Raw genomic sequence first — 19,585 nt, forward strand, 5'->3', positions numbered from 1 at the left:
TCCAGCCGTGAAAATATTGCCCCCTAGCCATAACAGGATATACTGCTCAAAAAAATAAAGGGAACACTTAAACAACACAATGTAACTCCAAGTCAATCACACTTCTGTGAAATCAAACTGTCCACTTAGGAAGCAACACTGATTGACAATACATTTCACATGCTGTTGTGCAAATGGAATAGACAGCAGGTGGAAATTATAGGCAATTAGCAAGACACCCCCAATAAAGGAGTGGTTCAGCAGGTGGGGACCACAGACCACTTCTCAGTTCCTATGCTTCCTGGCTGATGTTTTGGTCACTTTTGAATGCTGGCAGTGCTTTCACTCTAGTGGTAGCATGAGACGGAGTCTACAACCCACACAAGTGGCTATGGTAGTAAAGCTCATCCAAGAAGGCACATCGATGCGAGCTGTGGCAAGAAGGTTTGCTGTGTCTGTCAGCGTAGTGTCCAGAGCATGGAGGCGCTACCAGGAGACAGGCCAGTACATCAGGAGACATGGAGGAGGCCGTAGGAGGGCAACAACCCAGCAGCAGGACCGCTACCTCCGCCTTTGTGCAAGGAGGAGCAGGAGAAGCACTGCCAGAGCCCTGCAAAATGACCTCCAGCAGGCCACAAATGTGCATGTGTCTGCTCAAACGATCAGAAACAGACTCTATGAGGGTGGTATGAGGGCCCGACGTCCACAGGTGGGGGTTGTGCTTACAGCCCAACACCGTGCAGGACGTTTGGCATCTACCAGAGAACACCAAGATTGGCAAATTCGCCACTGGCGCCCTGTGCTCTTCACAGATGAAAGCAGGTTCACACTGAGCACGTGACAGACGTGACAGAGTCTGGAGACGCCGTGGAGAACGTTCTGCTGCCTGCAACATCCTCCAGCATGACCGGTTTGGCTGTGGGTCAGTCATGGTGTGGGGTGGCATTTCTTTGGGGTGCCGCACAGCCCTCCATGTGCTCGCCAGAGGTAGCCTGACTGCCATTAGGTACTGAGATGAGATCCTCAGACCCCTCAGACCTCAAAGTTGGATCAGCCTGTAGTGTGGTTTTCCACTTTAATTTTGAGTGTGACTCCAAATCCAGACCTCCATGGGTTGATAAATTGGATTTCCATAGATTATTTTTGTGTGATTTTGTTGTCCGCACATTCAACTATGTAAAGAAAAAAGAATTTAATAAGATTATTTCATTCATTCAGATCTAGGATGTGTTATTTTAGTGTTCCCTTTATTTTTTTGAGCAGTGTATTATCTCCAATGTATAGTCCATGTAAAAAACCTGTCTGATTAGGATGAATAATATCTGACAATACTATTTTTATTCTATGCGCCAAGCATTTTGCTAGGATTTTTGCATCACAACACTGAAGTGTAAGTCAAATAATTTTTTTAATGAACTGGACCAGTGAGTGCTCTTATTTTCTATGATTGAGTAGGTCATGACGTGACTAGGGGGTTTATCTAGTTTATTTTTCTATGTTGTGTTCTAGTTTCTTTTTTCTATGTTGGGGTTTTGGTATGATTCCCAATTAGAGGCAGCTGGTCATCGTTGTCTCTAATTGGGGATCATATTTAAGTAGTTGTTTTTCCACCTGTCTTTGTGGAAGATTATTTTGAGTTTTGAGTTTGATCCTCAAAGAACTTTGAGGATCTTAGAAGAATCCTTGTTGAACACCTAATTTTTGTGGGTATTTTACACGTTTCATAATGTGTAGTGCACAGTGCCCAACACACAGGAAGTAATAGTAAAAAAAAGTACATCGCTCATCAAAATCAATAAAACAAATAACAGGAAGGCTGTGTGTCTTTAAAAAATGTGCCTATTACACAACATCTTTCCCTCTGAAGACTGATTGAACATGGTGCATGTTTGAATGGATGGCAAACTGGTTGAACTAATGTCTATCATTCTTGTTTGAAAGGTTCAGTCAGCTGTAAATGTTATGTACAATAAGATATAAAAATAAAGAGTTGCACACTCATACATATATATATATATATATATATATATATATATATATATATATATATATATATATATATATAACTCCCAGTAATCTATTGGGTAAATCACCAACGTTTCGGCATCACTTGCCTTCTGAAGAATGCACAGTGAAGACGGCACAGTGAAGAAGGCACTTTGAAGAAGGCACAGTGAAGAAGTCACAGACAGTGAAGAATGCACAGTGAAGACGGCACAGTGAAGAATGCACTTTGAAGAAGGCACAGTGAAGAAGTCACAGACAGTGAAGAAGGAACAGTGAAGACGGCACAGTGAAGAAGGCACATTGAAGAAGGAACAGTAATGCCGAAACGTTGGTGATTTACCCAATAAATTACTGGGAGTTTATATATATAGAGTGTGCAACTCTCTTTATTTTTATAGCTTATAGTTTATTCACTGTTAGTCAGCACCTCTAAATAAATAATTTTCTCAGGGTGTGCGCTAGGTCATGTTTTTTATATGTACAATAACAATGTCATATACGGCACCATTATTGAGGGTTGTTGTATAAGGACAGTATAACTGCCACAAAGAATTGGCCATTCATAATTCATTTAATACATTAAAATGGCTGTGAAATTCAGTGTGGATGTAAGGAACTGAATACCAAAATAAAATGACTTGTAATACAACATTTGATATTTACAGCATTTTCAGTCACAGAATAAGTAACTGTTTACTGTTAGTCCCTTTCTTAACATAATACTGAATGTGTTGTATATAATAGACCTACTGTAATATGAATAATTCTAAATTGTTTATAAAGTATTTGACTTGAACAAAACATGATGTATGAGTTATCAATACATTATTTCTAAAGCTACAAATGCAATCTTGCCTTGATAATACTCTTAAATAGTCCATAATATGACATAGGCCCATATCTGCAATAGCCAACTCTCTCTTAAATAACCATATTTACAGTGAGAGACATAGAACCATGAGGCTGATTGTAGACTGTACAATGTAAAGTGTTTTTTAAAACTGACCATGGCCATTCACCTTGGCAAATTAAGGGGATTAACAGTAGTATTACAGCCACTAGAGGGCACTCAAAATTAAGTCATAAAAAAGTAGAAAGAATTCTTGAAGAACTGACAGAGGGTGAAAGTTGGCCTTGATGGTAAAAGAAGGGGGAAAAAGAAGACATTCTACCTGGTAACACTGGAGGGCAGCCAATCTCTTCAACCAAGACAACCAGACAAACTCTTTTCTCCACTCACAATGTACAGGATAGGATGTTCAGAAATGTCCTTTAGCTTTACTACTTACATAATTAACATACGTTGTGCTTGTTACTCTTAGTGATGAATATTGACTTGGGTATTGCACATTTTGAGAGTCAAGAATGTTATATTTCCCTGAATGAGGGCATTTACTTCTGCCTGTCAGGCTACATAAGACACGAACTACAGCATGACTCCCCTTTACAGTAGGCATAATACATCTCCCATTCCCTCCTTGGGAGCATGATGAATGACTATCTAAGAACAAATAGTTCATATTCAATTCATAACTATTTAATGGAACTGTAAAGTAAAGGGCCACTGAAAATTCCACTTGACCACTTGTTTTTGTTGTATCCATCAGGTATTGTAAAATGTACAGTAAACAATGACGGCTTATTTTCATGGACATTGTGTTGATGCTGGAAAAATATTGCTTCAATGGTTTGTGTCTTCTTCATTTAAAAATCTATAAAACACTTTATTAAACATTTGCACTCTGTTACACTTTTATAATTTCTGTCTGTCCAAACCAAACCCATAGTAAATATCAGCTTTATAAAAAAATACACACAGAAGCTGAGATGGTGTCATTTTTATTCAATTCCAGTGTGGCTGACTGGAGATTGTACTGTATGTTTGTATGTGTAGCGGTGTTTTGGGTAATATCACTAGGGAAGCCCCCCCCAAAAAGCCATATTTAAACCTATGTGTTGTGATAATTGCGTTGTTTGCTCTATAACCTGTTAATTCATTAACCTTGAGACCGTGATATAAAATCATGGACGGAGACACATTTAGAAAGATCCTGTCATGCTGCATTTTATTATTTTGTACAAGACACGTGTGTATATGCATGGCTTCAAAACAACTCTTAGTAGCCTCGTTAAGAAGACACTTATCCACAGCGAAATATCACAACCCCCTTTTTTTTAAAGGAACATAGCATTTTAAATGAATACGTTTGGATTATAACAACTTGCTGATTGCATTGGGGGCAATGCACTTTCACATTATTTACACTTTAAATCTGAGTAAATAATCATCACCTTCTCACAAACCCTCAGTTCTCACAGAAAATGTTGCCCTTCATATTCTAACCTACATCATCATCGTCATATTCTATTTTTAAAAATGCTGTTGTCAAGGAACCAAAAGTGAAAACTACACATTTTTCCCATTACCAGAATATACAGTATACTGTATAAAGACAGGACAATGTACCAGATATAACTTGGTGTCAAACAGAAGACATGCAAGCACTCAATAAAGTGAAGAATATGAATGTGACCAACATATCCCTCTTGAAGGTTACATAAAGTAGACTATACAGGTTACATAAAGTAGACTATACAGGTTACACAAAGTAGACTATACAGGTTACACAAAGTAGACTATACAGGTTACACAAAGTAGACTATACAGATTACATAAAGTAGACTATACAGATTACATAAAGTAGACTATACAGGTTACATAAAGTAGACTATACAGGTTACACAAAGTAGACTATACAGGTTACATAAAGTAGACTATACAGGTTACATAAAGTAGACTATACAGGTTACATAAAGTAGACTATACAGGTTACACAAAGTAGACTATACAGGTTAAATAAAGTAGACTATACAGGTTACATAAAATGGACTATACAGGTTACACAAAGTAGACTATACAGGTTCCATAAAGTAGACTATACAGATTACATAAAGTAGACTATACAGGTTACATAAAGTAGACTATACAGGTTACACAAAGTAGACTATACAGGTTCCATAAAGTAGACTATACAGGTTACACAACGTTGACTATACAGGCTACACAAAGTAGACTATACAGGCTACACAAAGTAGACTATACAGGTTACACAAAGTAGACTATACAGGTTACACAAAGTAGACTACAGGTTCCATAAAGTAGACTATACAGATTACATAAAGTAGACTATACAGGTTACATAAAGTAGACTATACAGGTTACACAAAGTAGACTATACAGGTTACACAAAGTAGACTATACAGGTTACACAAAGTAGACTATACAGGTTCCACAAAGTAGACTATACAGGTTCCATAAAGTAGACTATACAGGTTCCATAAAGTAGACTATACAGGTTACATAAAGTAGACTATACAGGTTACACAACGTTGACTATACAGGCTACACAAAGTAGACTATACAGGTTACACAAAGTAGACTATACAGGTTACATAAAGTAGACTATACAGGTTACACAAAGTAGACTATACAGGTTACATAAAGTAGACTATACAGGTTACATAAAGTAGACTATACAGGTTACACAAAGTAGACTATACAGGTTACACAAAGTAGACTATACAGGTTACATAAAGTAGACTATACAGGTTACATAAAGTAGACTATACAGGTTACATAAAGTAGACTATACAGGTTTCATAAATTAGACTATACAGGTTACATAAAGTAGACTATACAGGTTACATAAAGTAGACTATACAGGTTACATAAAGTAGACTATACAGGTTACACAAAGTAGACTATACAGGTTACATAAAGTAGACTATACAGGTTACATAAAGTAGACTATACAGGTTACACAAAGTAGACTATGCAGGTTACATAAAGTAGACTATACAGGTTACATAAAGTAGACTATACAGGTTACACAAAGTAGACTATACAGGTTACATAAAGTAGACTATACAGGTTACATAAAGTAGACTATACAGGATCCATAAAGTAGACTATACAGATTACATAAAGTAGACTATACAGGTTACATAAAGTAGACTATGCAGGTTATTTACCAGCTTTACTGTTCATGTACAGGATTTGGAGTGTAGATGAGTAGATCTGTCAGGTTGTCACGAAGTCTACCTAAGGTGGCTCTTCTCCCCATTCGGGCGGCGCACGGCAGTCGTCGTCGCCGGCCTACTGGCTGCCACCGATCCTCTTTTACTTTTCGTTAGATTTTGTCTGGTTTTGTGTTACACCTGTTTTGAGTTAGGTAATTAGTGGGGTATTTAGTCTTGCTGTCTGGGTTTAGGTTTTTGTGCGGGATTGTTTGTTTGTTGCCTGTCGTGGGGTTTATGTGGAGTGTTTTAGTTTTCTACCTTATTTTTGTAGAAGATGTTTGTTTCGTTGCTGGACTGCGCTCCAACCTATTTTAGGTGGACATTGTTATTTTTGTCTGGTACGTTTTTCCTTGTTCATTTTTCCTATTGGATTTATTTGGAACTAGGTTAAATAACACCCTACTCCGTATATGTGGTCTCCTGCGCCTGACTTCACCTCCCATGACTCTAGTGAGTCGTGACACAGGTGTATTAGACAGACCCACCCTTCAGCTCCACTCAACCCCTCCCATCTATCTCTGAACATCATCCAGCTTTGATTTCTATTTGCATATATTTTTCAACTGTGCTGTGATGAATGCAGAATTAGGTTACTTTCCCCTGCTCAGATGTTGCATGCATCAAAAATTCCAGTCAATTCAGAAAGTCAACCAAATTCCAATTCAGTAATTCTCCTAATTGAACAGAAATGTATTTCCGTGTACTTCCTGAATTGACTGGAATGGAAATGGAATTGACCCCAACCCTGACTGAAAGTTGGCCTTGTCTTTCCTATCAGCCAGGAAAATCGGCCTAAAGACATTTTAACTGGAAATCTTCAGGGCAGCCAAGACAGAGAACACCACACATTAACTACTTTCACCTCTCACAATTTACAGGATATGATGTTCAGAAATGTCCTTTAGCATTACTACTAAAAGCATGAACATAGGTTTGACTTATTACCCTCAGTGATGACCATAAAGATATGCCTGGGTATTGCACATTTGAGAGTCAATCATTTCATATTTACCTGAATTAGGGTTTAGGTTTATTCCTACCTGTCAGGCTGCATGAGCTAGCTATATATCTTCCTCCTTTATAGTTGGCATAATATAGCTATCATTCCTCATCAGGAGCATGCTGAACGATGAATGACTAAGCATAAATAGGTATATTAAGTTATTTCATGGCACTGTAAAATAAAGGGCCACTGAAAATACCACTTGACCACTTGTTTTTGTTGAATCCATCAGGAATTGACAAATAAACATTATAAACTGGGTGGTTTGAGCCCTGAATGCTGATTGGCTGACAGCCGTGGTATATCAGACCATATACCAAGGGTATGACAAAACATAGATTTTTACTGCTCTAATTACGTTGGTAACCAATTAATCCTAGCAATAAGACACCTCGGGGGTTTGTGGTGTATGGCCAACATACCACGGCCAAGAGCTGTATCCAGGCACTCCGCGTTGGATCGTGCTTAAGAACAGCCCATAGCCTGGTATATTGGCCATATACCACACCCCCAAGGTGCCTTATTGCTTAAGTACACAATGGCTGCTAATTTCCATGGACATTGTATTGTTACTGTGAAAATGTTGCTTTCGTGGTTTGTGTCTGTACTTGACCAAACAGGAACAAATATTAAATGAGCTTCATTCGTTTTTTTTTAACCATCACTATTTTTAACTATTACACTGCTCAGTGCCTTTCTGTGCAAACCCAACACACACTAATTAATAGTAAAAACAAAAGACATTGACGCTGTTCTACAAAATGGAAGGTTTATTAAAGATACTTTACTGCTATGTGAAGTCCAAACTTTAGATTCTAGAGTCACTGGACCATGAATCAATCTAAGATCAAAGATTACATGAACAGTCATTCCATTAACCAACTCATTTGAATAAAGCAAAATACAAACTTTAATAACTTCATATGGTTGATAAACTCCTCTAGCATTCTATAAAAATATATTAATCATGGAATATAATATACATTAACATGAGATTAATATTGCATTATGTAAGCAAGCATTATGCAAAAAAGCCATTAACAGAATCATTATTTGTATCATTGTCTTTGTCTTGCAGATATTACAGGTGTTTGAACTGGGTTAATGTGCAACATAAGTGCTCATATGCTGGCTGCTGTTGTATTTGCAGAGTCCATGTATAATCATTTACAGTAAAATGGCTGCCCAAGCCTAACATGGCTGCCCACACCAGGGAGTGATAGTTATGATGTCAGTCATTAACTTCATAATGACACCATGCCAACAGGCTCTGCTCTTTTACAACATGTTTGTGTAGAACATCATTGTGTGGTACAGCGTTCAGTAGATTTTCTAGCGAATTCAACAACAATATTTTTCTTGTCAAAGTATTTTTCTGCCTTCTCTCTGACTCTCTGTTTCTTATTTTTTAGCAAGTCTGTGTCCTCTCTTATCCGTTTCACTTGTCCCTGCAGGTCATCTATCTCTTTCTGTTTTTCTTGAATATCAGAGTCTTTCAGATCCAGTGCCTTCATTGCTCGCTCTAATTCTGACTCCAGGTCTTCCTTCTCTTTCAGCTCTTTTTCATACCCCCGTTTCAGTTCTTCCTCTCTCCTCTGGATGGCTCTGTCCACTTGTTTGTACATGTCGTTGGTGTAGAATTCCCCTTCATTTGCTTTCACCATGGTTGTAACTTTGTCCATCAGCTGCTTTACTTGCTCACGGTTGTCTGTGTTCTCGTTGTTGAAGACGTGGTATCTGTTTCCACATGTCTCAATGAGCTGCTTTAGACTTGCACCTGCCACTTGGATAAAGTCCTCAATGCTCTTCTCTTTTAATCTATCTCCACAGGTGAACAGAACCATAGTGTGTCTCACTGCTGCCTCTCCAAAGATGTCCTGGATCCTCTTAACAGCGTTCTGCTGTTCCTCTGTAAAACGACCAATTTGGACAACAAGCAGGAAGACATGGGGTCCAGGAGAGGAGAGGGCGATGCACTCAACCAGTTGGGTCCTCACTGAAGACTCTGAGAGTTGAGTGTCAAACAGACCAGGGGTGTCGATGACTGTGATGCCGATCTTTGTCTCACTGCTCCTATCACATTGTTTGGTAACAGACTGGGCAGCACAATCTACTTCGAACTCTGTACTTCCCAGGATGGTGTTTCCTGATGCACTCTTCCCTGCTCCTGTCTTCCCCACTAAGACAATCCTCAGCTCGGAAACTAAAAACAACACAAAATTATAACTTCAGTTCAAGCCCACAATAAAAACTAGTTAAAACTCACTGAGTGTCTGTCTAACGTTACACACTATTGTTAATGTACTCCGCACCCAAAAATATTGTATAAGCATTGTATAACAGTGTGTGTGTGTTAAGCTTACATTCTATAGGGGGGACCATGCTGTTTCTTTTTGTCTCTTGTCGTCCCCCTGAGCTTTCTGTAATAGAAGAACAATGATGTATTAAAATATCCCTAAATAAATCATTAAAAAAAAATCCCATTTCAGATAGGATTCATTGAGTAAATCAGTCAACGATTCAACTCAGTCAGTGTACCCTTATTAAAATGTCAAGTGGTTGCAGTAGTCTACAGAGCAGCAGCACAGTTCATGCATTATCATAGGTTTAGTTATCTTGAAACATGTATAAACATGTTTTCTCCATGTGTTTGGATTCCGAAATAAGATATGAAGTTGATCACAGTAAACATGAGTAGCACAGTGTATGGAGGCTACACTTTTCATAAACAAAATGGCGTGTTGTCTGAATCAAGGTGTGGCCATCGGGGATCAAGAAAGCCAATTTTAGGTTATTCACCCATTCTGGTATAAGGAATCCACTACACTCAGTAAGAATAGACAATACTATCGGCCTAATTCCATCAATAATCACATTAGAGTACTTACGGTCATGTTTTCCACATTGTGAAGTTGCCATCGCAGTCAATGTTGTCCAGTGAATGTCATGAGAAAACAACAAATGAATGTTATGTTTGGACTTAGATCCTTAGCCGTGCGTCACAAATTGCCTCGTGTAGTTGATAAACAATCATTAGCTAATCCACTGAGCTTAGCATTCTCATTGTTCCAAAGGTTGCTGCTGGTAGTTTTAGCTCACTGGTGTTTCTTGTACCTTATAACTATACAATTACATGTTTTAATTCTAAATGCTTGTCATTTCAGACAATTGTACTAGATGCTTTTTCAATGTAACCTACATGTGTAGACATTTACTTGAGGACGAAGTCGGCCAACTTTACCTACAACTTGAAGGTAAGACCAATAGTAGCGTCTTGGGCGAGCCACAAACTACATGACAATTATTTGTTCACACTTACAGGGGCAATCGGTAGTGGCTACATCCATTTTTGGACTTATAAATGTACCCATTGATTCTTGAAGAATGTAACTTATAAATGCCTCATGAGCGTAGTTCAACTGTCATACCCTATCAGAACACAAAATATGAGCTTGTTTTACTCAAACGTCTGTAATCAAAGCACATTTAAACACATAGCCTCCAAAAAATAGTCAAAACAATATATATCTGTTTTATTATGGATGGATGGCCAGTCCTTGCATCCATAGATCTGTCTATGAATTTCAAAGTGGTCACATTTCTCCAGCCCTAACCCTCAGCTTTTTACAGAAACAGGGTCTGGGAGAAATGGTTTGTTATTGTTTCAACTGCTGATTGTTGCTTTAAAGACTAGGTGTTATAAGAAATGTGTTACTTTTCAAAATATAAGGTTTTTGCCTTATTTCTTGTCTAAATATCTGTTCGTTTTTTTTAACAGAAAGAACAACATTTGGTTTAGCCTACAGTACCACTGGGAGTGAATCTACTTAACTCAACATTGTGTAAAATGATTTTACTGTAACGGTCGTCGTATGAAAGGGACCAAGGCGCAGCGGGTTGAGTGCTCATCTTAACTTTAATTGAACACGTAACAAACAAAACAAGAAAACGAACAAACAGTGTTGTAGGCTAATACACAGCAGTACATCAATAACTTCCCACAAAACACACCCCTCCATATAGGACCTTCAATCAGAGGCAACGAGGAACAGCTGCCTCCAATTGAAGGCCAAAACAATAAACTAAACATAGAACTAAAAAGACTAGACTAGAACATAGAAATATACTAACATAGAACATAGCCCAAAAACCCCAGAAAACACTAACCAAACACCCCTCTACATAAACACACACCCCGAACCACATAAAACAAATACCCCCCTGCCACGTCCTGACCAAACTACAATAACAAATAACCCCTTTACTGGTCAGAACGTGTCATTTACATTGGTAAAGACCTTATAGGTAAAGTATTTAAAGCACGGCTCACGCATAAATTCAAAATACAATTGTAGTTGTATCCCAATTTTGCACCTTCTTACTTTTTTGCAGTGGCTGATGTCGGTGACACGGTGCATCCGTGGTGATGTGCAGAGAGAGATAATATGGCACAGGCTGCTTTAACTGGTAAGACAACTAGTCACAATTATCAGACATTGAGAACAAAAGTCTATAGTAATTTATTTGTTTGTTCTCTCTTCTTCATCTTAACCATTAGTGTTAAATAAGCCATCTTTCTTTTGAGCAAAATATGTATTTCTGTATGTTTATTTTAGTAAATATCAGAGCTGGCTATGTATTATGTATATGCACTGTTTGTGTTGAAGATCCTGATCGTCGTATTGAGATCGTGTTGGTGGGTCATGTTGGATGTGGGAAGAGCGCTTCAGGAAACACCATCCTGGGCAAGGAGGAGTTTGAATCATCATGTAGTTTCTCAACTGTGACAAAGACTTGTGAGAGGAAGAGAGAAGTTGTTTGTGGGATGGAGATAGCTCTCGTGGACACTCCTGGACTAGACTGTGCCGAGGTGTCCAGTTACGAACTGTTTCTGTCCTTAAAGAAGGAAACATACAAAATCATCGATATCTTCCTGCTGGTGATCCAGCTTGGCAGGTTCACAGAGGAACAGAATGCAGCTGTACAAAAGATGGAGGACATATTTGGTGAGGAGGTGAGAGAGTTCACCATGATACTCTTCACACATGGAGACAAGTTGAAACGAATATCGATAGAAGACTATATCCAACAAGCAGGTGAACCACTTGGGCAAGTTGTTCAGAGATATGGTCAGAGATACCATGTGTTCAACAATGAGTCTGGTCCTCCAAGCCAGGTGACAGAACTGTTTGAGAAGATCAACAGAATGCAGACTGTGATACATAACAGATCATACTACTTTTGTTCATCCAGAGCAAAGAAGAGGGGTAAGTTAGTGCTCTGTCTGATTAAGATTTAAATTTAACTTGCTGGTCGATAACAACTTAGAATGGTGATCCAATTAATCAAACCGTCTGACTTGCCTGCACGGTTAAATAAAAATATGAAATAAATACCTTTATGATATAAAAAAATTAAGAAAATACAATCTAGTCCTACTGACAAATGACCAGTGTTCCATCAAAAACAGCTGGATTAAGTGTCAATAACTCTACAATTAAATCATGTATCTTTGCTTTAAAACAGAGTTGGTATTGTACATCTCAATGAAGACGGGGCTGAGCTTTTGGATTGAGGAGGAGAGAAAAAGATGTGAGGAGGAAATAAAAAGACGTGCGGAGGAAATAAAAATACGTGCGGAGGAAATAAAAAGACGTGCGGAGGAAATAAAAAGACTTGCGGAGGAAATAAAAAGATGTGAGGAGGGAAAAAAGAGTGGCTGCATATTCATGTAGGATTATTGGGAGCAGGAGCAACAAGCTCCAGTTTTAGGACTTGGAATGACAGTAGAAAGTGGAGCAGCAGCCGCAACTGGAGTAGGAACTGCAAAAAGCAATGAACACAAATTGCAGTGGACAGAGTAAAAGGTATCATCAGCACTGTTGATTCTGCAGTTTCCTAAGGAAAATTCAGATGTTATTGACATTTTTCAATGGATGTTAAAACTATTGAAGGACCAACCACCCTTTGTGGAAGGGACATCATCACAATATTTGATGTATTGCTGGTTTGTTATTGTCACGTCCTGACCCTGGTAAGATGTCATTTTCTATATTAGAGTAGGTCAGGGCGTGACAGGAGGTGTTTTGGGTGGTTTTCTATGTTTTCCATTACTATGTTTAAGTCTAGTATTCTATTTCTATGTTGGGATGATCTCCAATTATAGGCAGCTGGTCCTCGTTGTCTATAATTGGAGATCATACTTAAGTAGGGTTTTTTTCCACCTGTGTTTGTGTTATTGTGTTCGTGTTGTTTATTTAGGTGTGCGACGGGTATGTGTACCCATGTTGATTTTTTTTATGTATTCTTTTTTTGGAGTTTGTTTGAAAGTTTATTAAACAACTCCGCTTATATGAAGTTTGTTTCTCCTGTCCCTGACTTCCCTGCCACCTACACACACGACGTTGACAGTTGTGATAAAACTTGTTTCATTTGTTGTATGTCTGTCCAGGTGGTATACAAGTTGTCAGCATACATCATGCAATGTTTGTCAGAAAAAGTATTTTTCAGTATTGTTCACAGAGAAAAAAGGAAACTGTAAGGCAGATTGATTCTGCCCAAACACATGGTGTTGAAAATAATACATTGAGTAGAGCATTGATAAAATGAAGCACAAAAGATGACCAAATTAAGTATTTTTTGCTATGCGTTTTGTAATATGCCATGTTGTTTGAAGACTGTCAACACCCGTTCTTGGATTTCTTCACATTTTATTATGTTACAAAGTGGAGTTAAAAGTGATTTAATTGTAATTTTTTTGTCAACAACTTACACAAAATACTCTAATGTCAAAATGGATGAATGAAAAATCAAATACTGATATACCTTGATTAGATAAGTATCACCCCCCTGAGTCAATACACGTTAAACACCTGTTTCTGTCAGCGTGTCCGCAACTGGTTGAAGGGAAGTCAGGTGCAGGAGAGCAGAGATGGGTGACAACAGGCGCACTTTATTAAGGCAGAGAAAAGGAGCCGGACGCAACCGCGTCATAACACTCAGGCCCAAGGAAAAAGCGATAATGCACAAAGTACATCACAGGTACAATGAACAAAAAACACGGGTCAAACTCATACCCGGCGCAAACCAGCCTGTAGTGTAACACACGTAACGAACAAACAATTCCACACACAGACATGGGGGGAACAGAGGGTAATATACATGTAGCGGAATGAGGGGATGTAACCCAGGTGTGCGGGAAAACAAGACAAAACAAATGGAAAATGAAAGGTGGAGCGGCGATGGCTAGAAGACCGGTGACGTCGACCGCCGAACGCCACCCGAACAAGGAGAGGGACCAACTTCGGAAGTCGTGACAGTTTCAGTGATTACAGCTGTGAGTCTTTTTGGTTAAGTCTCATAAGAGCTTTGGACACCTGTATTCTGCAATATTTGCCCATTTATTATTTTCTAAATTCCTGAAAAACTCCAGTATTTGCAGATGACAAGCATACCATACCATGATGGAGCCACCACCATGCTTGAAAATAAGGAGGCAGTTACTCAGTGATATGTTGCGTTGGATTTGCTCCAAGCATAACAGTTGCCATTTAGGTCAAAAAGTATTCCGTTGCTGTTTTTTTTGCATATTACTTTTGGTGCCTTGTTGCATACAAGATGTATGTTTCTGTATATTTGTATTGTTCTTTTCAGGCTTTAATTTATGTCATTATTATGAGTCACTACAATGGCGTTCCTGGACGTTCTGCCGCCCTAGGCGAGACCAAAATATGCATATGCCAACCCCCCTCACTCCCTGCAATAAGTTTGACCTTGGGATATTTTTTTCTCCGCTAAAAGTCAAGAAACAGAACATAATAGCAGCCCAAGTCATAGGCCATATTTCTCCAATGTCAAACCAGTGTCTTTTTTGCAATGCTGTTTGTAAATAATGAAATCTTAGACATCCTTAAGAATCTAAGCATGGCACTTTCAAAAGTGACATTTCCACCCAGACAGACGCTCTACTGAGGCAGAAAAATGTAAGCTTCAACTGCTGGCTACTCGTCCATTGCATAACCTAAAAACAGAAGTGTTTCCCTTAAAAGCTGCATTGGTTTAAAAAGAAAGCGGAAAGCTCAATTAATAGGGACAGAATAGCAAAGTAAATTTGTTTGTCTCCTTGAATATTATAGGCTGCAGCTCAGCTTCAGAATGTCATAGAGAGGAATCAAAATATTCCCATAAGCATGGGAGTCACGTCTTTCGGGTGGCATTTTATAGCTTGTTTCTACGATAAGGCATCACGGAGTTAAGCATTTCTATAGAACACTTTATATAATCTGGATATTATTTTTGAAAATATGAAGCAAACAATAGATATCCTTTTAGACCATTTCTTTAACAAAGGGTATGTGATACCCTCACTCAATTCGAGCCCTGGTTTTAACCAAACACATCAAGCCCTTCCCAGACACGGAGGTATTTAAGAAGTACATGCAACAGTATTGGAGTATTTGGCTATACCGACATCTATGGATAGCATAATTGTGTTTATCAAACAGGTAGACTTACCACTTATTTTTGGGAATAGGAAGAAATAGGCTCTAATTATACATGTAATTCTATAATTACGCCCATAGACAATGTTGGTGCGCGCGTGCACATATAGGAGGTCCCTTACCAGGCAGAAAGGAGTTTTACTTCATCCCCTGCATCAGAGAGTTACAATGTTGCAATCACTATGCAACCAGCTGCCTATAGTAGGAAACCGAGTTTCTTACAAATAATATGCAACCTGTTATCACACAAGGCACGACCCCACAATTGTTACAATTACAATAAAAAAAAACGATTTAACATATTTAACATATAATTTAATATTCCTGTAGAACAGTAAAAAGAGTGAGATCTTTTGAGCTTTGGGAACAAGTGCTTTCATAAATGCATGGCGGGCCTCGTTTCGCTGGAGCAGCGTAAAATAATCTTTATGTCAATGACCCAGCCTTAACGAATGTCGTTTATTTACATATCGAATTTGATTGTCCAACATCAGTTTCAGCATCTATTTATTTTGTGGCCTGCCTAGAGTGGCCTCTTTCCTCTGCTGTGGTGATGCATTGCAGTCAGCGCTGTTTTCTCTCAGTAGCTGTCCATGGTCCTGAAATCAAATCATCTGAGAGAGAGAGATGTAGTCTATTTAAATAAAAAAAATACAAACTAAACCGGTGATAAATAATTGAGTTATCTTACAAATTACTCGGTGAAAGAATTAATGCGAGTGTGTGATCAACGGTTTCCTTTTATTCAAAGACAAGTTAACTCGCTTTGCCTTCCTGGCAGCAAAAGCACACACTGCTTGTTGGAAGTTGATTTTGTAAGACAACTCGTGCTCAATTGGTATGGTGGCGAGTCCATTGAGTCTCTCTTGATCCATAGTAGAGCGCAGGTAGTTTTTGATGAGTTTGAGCTTGGAGAATTTGCACTGTCCACTTGCCACTGTCACAGGGAGGCTACAAATGCATTGGGATACAAGTAGGCCATTTGATGTCTGGATATGTACTCCAGTGCGTCCAGTGGTTTTGCCTCACTGTCCAGTCTCCTGCTCAAGACTTTGAGCTCATTACACAGCTATTTTGAGTCAATGTCCCTGGAATCCCCATACGTAAGGGGTTGCGCAGTCCCTGATAAGTGCTGCAGTGTCCATGTCCTTGATGGTGCAGATGTTGTACAGGATGCTGAAAACACTGCTGTGCTCTTCGAGCTGGGTAAAGCGCTCGTTGACAGACTAGATAGCATAATCAATAATCTGATTAAAGAAATGTACTTAGAATTTCGGTCACAGGCTCATGCTCAGTCATGGGATGGACCGTGCACTGGAAAACAGGGCTCAATACCCATCTCCTCTGCCAACTCTTTTGCACTTGCTAATGTGCCAGCGAAAGCTGCATCAGAGTGGTTGTCTTGGACGAATACCCTGGTTGAGTTCAATTGAGCCGCTGTTGTGAAAGGTTAAAACTCACCGCCTGCAAAAATTCAGCAGGGAATTTCTTTGTTTTAGAGATTGTGCCCCTTTCTCATTAGTTAAAAAAAAAAGTAGTTTCCTGATAGTTTTTGTCTCTTAGACATGGTTCACAATTGGATAATCCCATATAAACACACACATCACCATAGCTATCAAGGATAATGGGAGTGAACTTCGGGAGAAGCGGGAATGGGGTGGAGGCGGGAACTGCAACAAGGCTTTGAGCTGGTGTCTGGTGCACCGGCGGTGCTGGTGTCTGGTGCACCGCCCTCCAGTCTGGGGCACTGGAGGGCGGCAGCCAATTGCCAAAATGCTGCCCCAAATTCAAGTGTCGCCGTATGCAGTCGCCTAATCTTGCCTAATGGGAGGGCCGGCCCTGGATGTTGAGCCATCCTCAGTTTTCACCCATCACAGCCATTGAACCCTATAGCCGTTTTTAAAATCACCAATGGCCTCATGCTGACGTCTTTAAGGAGTTTCCTTCCTGTCCTGCAGCTCAGTTCAGAAGGACCACTACATCTTTGATGTGTCTGGGTGGTTTATTACGTCATCCACAGCACGTGTCAAACACATTTCTCACGACATAATGATTTGAGTTGTCAATTAATTTTGTCCCGCTCCCATACAGCCTGCAATGCAATGCACTGCACTGCACTAGAAGTCACAGCAAGCATTACCAACGTGCTACACTTCAAACAGCAGTGCATTGCCACACACACACCCCTTGTCCCAGACCCACCCACCCACTAGTGCACCAGCCAGTGCACTGTATCATATCGTCACTGACCGAATCTTCTATCAGACTGAAAGTTTAAATGTGTTGTAGGAAAAATTCCATGCCCAGTTTCGGTTCCAACGTGTCATTGCTGTAGCTTACAGGACATGTCATCTTGGTTGTCAAAAAGTTAAGGATTCACACACGGGTATAAATTACTACAATAGGATACAAAAACCAGTATAAATGAGTCAACATTTGAGTCGCACTTTATAGACCCTTTTCCAGTACACGACACACTGATGTCATGCAAAAATGTGTGCGACTCTGTGGTAGTAAGAAGGCCATCACCATCTGCGCCCATTCAACGGCCTAGATTTACATTTGTATTACTTCCTAACAAAGTTATTGGGTGCTCATATGTTTACAATGATGTTTTGATTCTTGCTTGAACAGCCGCTAAGATTACATTTGGTTGTGATCCATGCAAAATAACAATTTTGGATGCAGCAGCTTTTCGCTAGAATGCTAAGGCTCATTTGTGGCGGCAGGTAGCCTAGCGGTTAGAGCGTTGGGCCAGTAACCGAAAGGTTGAAAGGTCGCTGGTTTGAATACACAAGCCGACAAGGTGAAAAACCTGTCAGTGTCCTTGAGCAAGGCACTTAACCCTAATTTGCTCCAGAGGCGCCATGCTACTATGGCTGACCCTGTAGGTAGGCCGTCATTGTAAATAAGAATTTGTTCTTAACTGACTTGCCTCGTTAAATATATACAGTGGGGAGAACAAGTATTTGATATACACTGCCGATTTTGCAGGTTTTCCTACTTACAAAGCATGTAGAGGTCAGTAATTTTTATCATAGGTACACTTCAACTGTGAGAGACGGAATCTAAAACAAAAATCCAGAAAATCACATTGTATGAATTTTAAATAATTAATTAGCATTTTATTGCATGACAAGTATTTGATACATTAGAAAAGCAGAACTTAATATTTGGTACAGAAACCTTTGTTTGCAATTACCGAGATCAAACGTTTCCTGTAGTTCTTGACCAGGTTTGCACACACTGCAGCAGGGATGTTGGCCCACTGCTCCATACAGACCTTCTCCAGATCCTTCAGGTTTCAGGGCTGTCGCTGGGCAATACGGATTTTCAGCTCCCTCCAAAGATTTTCTATTGGATTCAGGTCTGGAGACTGGCTAGGCCACTCCAGGACCTTGAGATGCTTCTTACGGAGCCACTCCTTAGTTGCTCTGGATGTGTGTTTCGGGTCGTTGTCATGCTGGAAGACCCAGCCACGACCCATCTTCAATGCTCTTACTGAGGGAAGGAGGTTGTTGGCCAAGATCTCGCGATACATGGCCCCATCCATCCTCCCCTCAATACGGTGCAGTCGTCCTGTCCCCTTTGCAGAAAAGCATCCCCAAAGAATGATGTTTCCACCTCCATGCCTCACGGTTGGGATGGTGTTCTTGGGGTTGTACTCATCCTTCTTCTTCCTCCAAACACGGCGAGTGGAGTTTAGACCAAAAAGCTCTATTTTTGTCTCATCAGACCACATGACCTTCTCCCATTCCTCCTCTGGATCATCCAGATGGTCATTGGCAAACTTCAGATGGGCCTGGACATGCGCTGGCTTGAGCAGGGGGACCTTGCGTGCGCTGCAGGATTTTAACCTGTTATGGATAGGGGGCAGTATTTTCACGGCCGGATAAAAATCTTACCGATTTAATCTGTTTATTACTCCTGCCCAGAAACTAGAATATGCATATAATTGTTTGATTTGGATAGAAAACACCCTAAAGTTTCTAAAACTGTTTGAATGGTGTCTGTG

General features: G+C 39.6%; 1 protein-coding gene and 1 non-coding gene across 2 annotated transcripts; one reads left to right on the top strand and one right to left on the bottom strand.

The window, feature by feature from the left end:
* Nucleotides 1-7,821: 7,821 nt before the first annotated feature.
* LOC106602214 (GTPase IMAP family member 7) lies at nt 7,822-10,237 on the bottom strand. The gene is made up of 3 exons (XM_014194723.3): nt 9,958-10,237; nt 9,433-9,489; nt 7,822-9,272 (listed from the first exon to the last, which is right to left on the bottom strand). Exons 1-3 carry the CDS (start codon nt 9,986-9,988, stop codon nt 8,371-8,373), a joined length of 990 nt encoding a protein of 329 aa, XP_014050198.2. The 5' UTR covers nt 9,989-10,237; the 3' UTR covers nt 7,822-8,370.
* Nucleotides 10,097-13,426, top strand: LOC106602218 (uncharacterized). The gene is made up of 4 exons (XR_014392090.1): nt 10,097-10,323; nt 11,462-11,536; nt 11,737-12,336; nt 12,596-13,426. It is a non-coding gene; the product is annotated as an uncharacterized LOC106602218 (transcript).
* Nucleotides 13,427-19,585: the final 6,159 nt, after the last annotated feature.

This window comes from Salmo salar, chromosome 04, assembly GCF_965601325.2.
Source record: "Salmo salar chromosome 04, fSalSal1, whole genome shotgun sequence".
Taxonomy (NCBI): Eukaryota; Metazoa; Chordata; class Actinopteri; order Salmoniformes; family Salmonidae; genus Salmo; species Salmo salar.

What these genes read in the sequence shown, in the direction of transcription:
- LOC106602214 (XM_014194723.3), bottom strand. Translation starts at nt 9,988, where the DNA reads ATGGCAACTTCACAATGTGGAAAACATGACC. An exon ending in ACAATGTGGAAAACATGACC is followed by an intron (nt 9,490 to 9,957) that starts GTAAGTACTCTA and finishes CTTCTATTACAG; the next exon opens with AAAGCTCAGGGGGACGACAA. An exon ending in CATGGTCCCCCCTATAGAAT is followed by an intron (nt 9,273 to 9,432) that starts GTAAGCTTAACA and finishes TGTTGTTTTTAG; the next exon opens with TTTCCGAGCTGAGGATTGTC.